At 43.5% G+C, this 7,201-nt stretch overlaps 1 protein-coding gene across 1 annotated transcript; it reads left to right on the top strand.

The window, feature by feature from the left end:
• Positions 1-238: 238 nt before the first annotated feature.
• Positions 239-4,167, top strand: PARP16 (poly (ADP-ribose) polymerase family, member 16; the record flags this gene model as incomplete). The annotated part of the gene is made up of 5 exons (XM_010080735.1): positions 239-376; positions 1,171-1,377; positions 2,499-2,670; positions 3,124-3,265; positions 3,671-4,167. Coding segments are annotated over 5 exons (804 nt in total), but the record flags the coding sequence as incomplete, so codon positions are not given.
• Between the last annotated feature and the right edge of the window lie 3,034 nt (positions 4,168-7,201).

The raw sequence follows: 7,201 nt of genomic DNA on the forward strand, positions 1-7,201 counted from the left end.
TGTGTGTGCCTTACAGATATTGTTGGTAAATATAAATATTTTGTAGCTTGTCTGGTGTTTGTTTATAGGGCAAGTGACAAACTTCCCGAGGAACTGGGTACAAACGTTTCTATCTCAGAACAGAAACTGCTGTTCAGTTCACAAGCCACTGGGGTGACGTGTTGGTTTGTTTTCACTAGAGGTCCCTGTTTAATCACAATGAAGAGAAGGAGCTTCTACTAAACGCCTGTCTTGTCAGATTGCAGATACCAACGCTCTGCCAAGCCTGAAAGAACTTCTGGAGTCTGTTCCAAACTCAGAGAAAAGGACCTGGGATTTGTTTAGTTGGATTTTATCATCTAAGGTCTTTATGATACAAAGTACTAAGAAGCAGGAGGTAAGTTTTGAATTCTGAAAGTCTTGATTAGAAGTTGTCTTAAGGCAGCCTTGCACTTCAGGAAGTATTTCCTCCTGATGGAAGTTAGTTATGGCGAGAGCTTCATTTAACATTAATGCATTTTTTTCTGTATATAGAGAGCGTTGTTTGGTGTTTGTTTTTTTTTTTAGTAAAATGTTCAGGAACACGGGTTGGAAGCAATAGTTATCCCTGTCAGTAGTTGATGATGGGCAGTGATTGCAGCTGGTTACTCCCATCAATGTAGCATGTATCTGCATGTTCTAAACCAAGATAGTCCAACTCAGGGGTCATGGACCTGGGTCCCTCTTCTCAACTGAGAAAGACAACTTTGTACTTCCGCATACTGCCCCAAAAATTGAAAGGTTGAGAGCCTCTGAGGGATCAAAATAGTTGTAGGGATCAGCAGCAAGATGAAAACAACTTCTGTTTTCACTTTTTTTCCTCTTCCAAGATCAGCTGATGCATGTATCATCTTAGTAGCCAAAGTGACATGGTAGAATTATGATACTGCCCTTACATCATCAGTTAATCCATAATCACAATTCAGGGATTTGTTTTGTTTTTCTGGAAAGAAGAACTAGGATTTAGCTTTGATAGCAAGGAACTGTCAGAATTCTTACTGTCCTCCTGAATTGTGAGAGTGTTGAATTCTAATGCAGAAAGCATAATCGCAATACATAAAGCAATGTGAAAGACTAAGGGACAGAACACAAAATTTCCAGTGAGTAATCTAACCCCATAAACCAACACTCTTGTTCCTTCCTGTTTTCAAGTACGAGAAGATCCAGGAACTCACAGGGATGTCTGGGGCTGCTGTTCCTGCTCCAGACTACCTCTTTGAGATCGTGTATTGCGATCAAATGAATACCAAGTTTGCTGAGACCAAGGGGGAGCGGGACCTCATCTATGCCTTCCACGGGAGCCGCCTCGAGAATTTCCATTCCATACTGCACAACGGCCTGCACTGCCATTTGAACAGGGTGAGGCTCCTGGTATTGACACCATTTTCTGCTGGACACTTGCAGTTAGTGACACTTTTTAAAAATAGGCCCAAATTCCTTTAGGGATATGAAATGTGCTGATGATCTTGCACTGCTGTTTTCACTTCAGTGTAGGCCTTTGTGGATGGTTGTGCTGGATTTTTCTAGTGCAGCCTGAGGGTAAAAACTGGAAGTGGCACAAAACCCTTTTCTCCAGTGAGAGTTGCTTCTTTGTAAGGAAGTGTAACGGCTCTGGAAAGTACTGGCCTATCTGACAGCCTGCAGTTGGAAAGCGCCTGTGCACAGAGGAGGAGAATAGTGACCCAGGCAATGCAGAGATTGTCTCTTTCTGCCTGGCCTCAGCTTTAGATGAACTAAGTTTTAGGTGCTGCTTGCAAGTGGAGCCTTCTTTAAATGGCCAGGTTAAGGGAGGCAACCTGTAGGATTTGCACTTCTTCCGATTTCAATGGAAAGGTGTTTGGGATTCGTGGCTTTGTGCGTCATCTGTAAAGCAGCTTTGACACACAGCAGCTGCTTAACCTTCCAGCCAACCTGGACTATGCTTTTCCCCCCGTGTTCTGAGTAATGGCTTATCAGGTACAGTGGATTAATAAATTAAAAGCTAGTGTGGCAAATCCTCTGATTCAATGTTATTAAAACAGTTAGATTTGAAAGGAATTCACAACTGAAAAGTACTTCCCTCTTTTCTAGTAAAGCATGGATTTAAATGCGAGTAAAGCCTTGCCTTGTTTGTGAAGGCTGGATTATTTGAGTGACGGTAGTCTCAATAAATCAGTGAAATGCCTCTAACAGCAGTGCAGTCATGTTGATATAAAATACTTATGCTGGCAAACTAAATCCAAATCCGGGAAAGTATGAATCTGTCCACACTGGTGGCTGTGCCAAGCAGCTAATTTGAGGAATGGGAGAGGGCAGCTGCCCCACCCGAGGAAGTTGTGCCAGGACAAAAACATTGCCGGGACCAGGCCCAACAGGAGTCAGAAAAGCCTTTCTTAATTTACCTTCAGAAACAGAACTGCCGGTCTGAAAGTAAAGAACGCTTGTGTTCTGTTTATAGTTTGCACTACAGGATTTTAGGACATATTTCTGCTCCGTTTCAGACATCCCTGTTTGGTGAAGGTACCTATCTCACCAGTGACCTGAGCCTGGCTCTCCTCTACAGCCCTCATGGGCTTGGCTGGCAGCAAAGTGTGCTGGGCTCTATCCTCAGCTGCGTAGCTGTTTGTGAGATCATCGACCACCCAGATGTCAAGTGTCAGGTGAAAAAGAAAGGTGAGTCTATTGCAGTGATAACTACATGTAGTTCATTTCTTAGCACTTCTGGTGTTTCAGCTGTGTGCATATGTGCTGTCATATAAACTGCTTCCTGCTTGCAGGGCTCAATTAGTCCTTCGATGTTGTTTTTCGCCCACTGTTAATATTAGCAGCTTCTCAAGCGTGGGGTGGGACACCCACCTCCTTTTCACCCTTTTTGGGGCATAATGCCATCCATACCAAGGATGACTAGGAGTGGTATAGCCTCAAGCAAACTTCTCAGTCTATTCTTGGATGCTCAGGGATTCAGGGGAATACCCAGACTAGATCTTTGGTTATCTCATTCCCACTCTTGTGGATGTGGTTGAGGAGGAGGCGAGGTCCTGGTTTGATTTTTTACAGTCACTTGAAGTTGTGTATCTCTTTTTGTTTTTCTGTTCCCCAAAAGACTTCTTTTCTCTTCCCATTCAGATTCAGAAGAAATAGACAGAAAAAGAGCAAGAGTGAAAAACAGCGAAGGGGGTGATGTACCACAGAAATACTTTGTTGTCACAAACAATCAGCTTTTACGAGTTAAATACTTGCTAGTATATTCACAGAAACAGCATAGGAGGTAAGAGTTCAGCTATCTAGAGAGATGAGCATGCTGTAACAGCCAGATAAACACATCTAATTTTTGAAAAATGACAGAAAACAAGCGAGAAAAATACCCTGCACTGCCAGAATTGGTTTTTAGGCTGTTTCCTGTGAAAATAAGTCTTAGACCTCTTGCCTTTGTCTGATGCTTTGACACGCCCAGGCTCAGCTAGATTTACTTTTTTACCAGACCTGTAAGCACTTACACTGTAAGCTCTAATAACCTGTTTGTGGCAGGAAACAGAGTCAAACTCTGATGAGTGCAGCTCTTAAAACCAGGGCAGTTTTAGCCCTTTTCTGTCCTAAGTGGCACAAAACCTAAGATACTCTTTGCCAAGGTATTTGTGCATCTCTGACAGAATTCCTGTGTTTCTCTTTCCAGGCTGCCTAGTCAATCCTCCTGGTTGTACACGCACCGTTTTGCCGTCATGATGATGCTGTACCTGCTGCTGCTAATAGCGATCGGGGTCAGCAACTCGCCAACCTTTGTCTACTACTGGCACAGGATGTTTGACTCGGAGAGATGAATTGCCAAGATGATGAACTGTTATTTTCACCACGTGCCTTAATAATAACCAATCTGCAATGCACTGCATCTCTTCCAGAGCTCTGGAAATAAAGGTGCCTGGAGCTTTCCAGTTCTGTCTCCAATATATTAACCTCGTGGCATCTTTCCACTTCTTCTTATTTCTGCGTTCCTGTGATTCATGAGGATGCTCAGTACAGCTGAAAAGGATGGTGCAGCTTAGCATGAACCAATTAAGGGTCCATGGGAAAAAGTTATTTAAAATTAATGAAAACTAAGCCTGGAAACACTCAGGTGTAACTGTTTTCTGTCAAACTGAGGTATGTTTGCACAAGTTGGAATGGAGGATTTGTAACCTGTAAGGAGTCTTATCAGTTTGTTTTCAGAAACTGAATTTCGTGGTGCTGAGCGTGTATCCGTGCAGATGGGATCACTGTTAAAACTAACTTTGGTTTTGGCCAGGAATTTTTATATTTCAGCATAATGATTGTAAGAAAACAACAAGAAATAAAAACAGCAGCCAAAATGGAAGAAATTAAATGTTTTCTAGTATGGTTCCCCCCCCCGTAAAACATCTACAAGGTTTGTGCTCTCAGCCGCGTCCTGGGCCACTGTGAAGGTCAGACAGACTCAGGCCCTTCAGCTTCCACACGGAGGAAGGATCGTTCCCATCAGACTGCCTTCCATTTCTATTTTCTGCACCAAGAAGGATGCTTGGGTGCTTCCACTTACACTGCCACCCAACGGGCTTTTTGGGGTTGGGACTGCCTGGCTTTTGGGATCCAATTCAACAATTTTACCCCCATTGAATTATTTTCAGCTTCTCTTTATGAGCAAATGGACTAACTGGCAGTAACATGCCAACTATTTCCTGGAACTTTTCTAAGAAATGGAGTAAAACGGCAGCAGAACTAGCAGGGTTGTATTTTATGTCTGTGAACATTCGTAGCGCAATTACCTGCACGTAGACCACTTAGGGCCACCACATGACAATTGGTGCACAATACTGGATGTTTGTAAGACAGATTGTCCACTCTTTAAGTTTTCACAAAGAGTTTGAGTTTTTTATGGTCAGAATTCTGGCAGTTAGCTCATTGCAAAGTACTTTGGCTTAATGCTTGTGGGTAAAACCTCAGTATATCACAGATTCATCTTTTCTAACCTTGAAGGAGGGCATTCTTACTGAATTTTGGGGGTTTGTTTTAAAACCCACATACAGGTATGTGCAAGCCAGCTGTGGAATATAAAGAAGGAAACCCTCCTGTCCCAGTCCTTTGTATTTGCTGTTGTTACAAAGTGACTTACAACTACCTGAAATGGAAAAAGGAGCGAAGGACTGTCCTCTGATGAGTGACTGGGCATGGGATGAACCTGATGAAGAGCCCAAGGATTCGAGACAGAGAAAAGCCAGGTACGTGCCACGGTTCAAGCTCGCAGCCTGGCTTTTAGTCGTAGAACTTGATAAGCACGGGTTTTCATTGCATAGCGAACCCTAACTACAAAAAAAACCCCAGAACTCGTCACATATTTCCAGCAAATGAGTCTGTGATTACTACCCTACTCATTGTATTTCAAAGAAAATCTCTACTTTCTCTCATGTTGTTCTGGTACCTAATTACCAGAAATAACGACCCAGTAATCAGGTTTTCTAACTCAAGGCTGAGAACCAGTTCATTTACAGCAACCCCTCATCTTGGTGGATGGAGCTAGAAGCATTTATTCCAGTTAATTTTTGCTGCCAGAAGAAATTTCTTTATTCACCATACAGCTTGCAAAACAAGAACATGATAATCCAATTCCTCGTTGCCTTTTACAGTCCCTTAATAACGCTCACTGTTACAGCACATTGCCTCGCCTCAGCCCAAGAAATGTATGTGCTAATTATAGCCTCGATTTGCAATTAAAATATACATAAACTAACAATTCACTGCGCAGCAGATTCAACTACTTTGTAGTAGTTTACTCCTTAATATTCTGATGCAGAAACTTGGGGTTTGAGCCACTCGTGATGAGTATTTACTCATTTTTGGTCCACTGCAGCAGGTTATATTTAATATTGTGCTATGTATGTGTCAGTTTAGGGTAAAACCTAAAGGTATTTGATGTGATCTAAAGAATCTTGTTAAAAGGCTCACAGATCTGCAAACGCAACATCTTTTGGACCAGATGGGCTCTTGGGGGCCCTTTGGAGGAGGTTGGGCAGCAGTTGCAGGACGGATGGATGTTCACACCGCAGGGAAAGGCACAAACCTTGCGTCAGCCAAAAGGAACAGCTGGGTTTTGAGGCTCTCTTCTTAGGATTTCTTTGCATAGGAAAGTTTCTGAAGAGTAAGCAAAAGGACTGAATGCCTAGCAGCTGTTCTGCACTGTCTCCTAAGGTCAGTCTGGGTTTTTATTTGGCTTTAAGCCATTCATCAGAGCTCTCTTCCAAACCATGGGGCAAAAGCATCCACATAGGGAGCTGGTTCCCAAGCGGATCTTCTGCACCAGCTGCTCCAGGCTATATCCCCAGAGAGTAAAGAATTGGGGGTGTTGCTCCTGGCAGACACGTGCAGCCCAGCACTGCAATTAAATCAGCAGGTATTGAAGGGGGGAAAAAAAAAAAAAAAAAAAAAAATCAGCTTTTTCTACTTTGAACAGTTTAAATAGACCCACAAGGAAGAGATAGCTGCAGGTAGGGGCTGAGTTGCGATGGATGTGTCTCGAGTGCCCCTCGGAGGGGTCATAGCCCTGTCCTTCACACTCCCAATTTGCGGCAACACTGGGTGCAGCCTCCTCGGTGCTTCAGCTCCACGTCTGCGGAGCAGGGTAACACCGTCCTCAAAGGCAACAGGACAATAAATGCATTTAAGGTGCTGCAATTCTACCTTAGCAGGCCAGCAAAATCCTACTCCCACGCTTGTTTTCTGTGCTCCCTGCTGCTTCCAGCATGTGTTTCCCAACGTGGCGAGATGCAGTCAGTGGAATTAATGTAGGTATTGTGCTGAGTAACCAACAATATTATGAATTAGCCCCAGGTCTGCGTTAACCTCTCAAAGCCACTTGCGCGGCTCTTTGAACGTGCACAGTTCTATCAAAATGCTAATGGGGAAGGAATCGGAATTTTTCCTCCCGAACAAAGGACTGCTGTGTCTGAAGCAGGCAGCCCAGGGTGAGGCTGAGGAGCTGTAAAATATCGAGCTACCTGCGCTTATTAATATGTTTGTGACACTACTGCAGGGAATATTAAGGAGTTGTTACCGAATAAATCCACCCCTGCCGTGACTGCAAGGAGAAGTGTGGCAGCTGGTGGGAGGAACGGGTGGATTTTGGGCAAGTGGGGGAATTTTCCTCCCTAAGGGGAAACAAATAAGTACTTTATATATATAATACAAAATATTATATACT

The sequence above is a fragment of the Pterocles gutturalis genome, unplaced genomic scaffold (assembly GCF_000699245.1).
Source record: "Pterocles gutturalis isolate BGI_N339 unplaced genomic scaffold, ASM69924v1 scaffold35614, whole genome shotgun sequence".
NCBI classification, from domain to species: Eukaryota; Metazoa; Chordata; class Aves; order Pterocliformes; family Pteroclidae; genus Pterocles; species Pterocles gutturalis.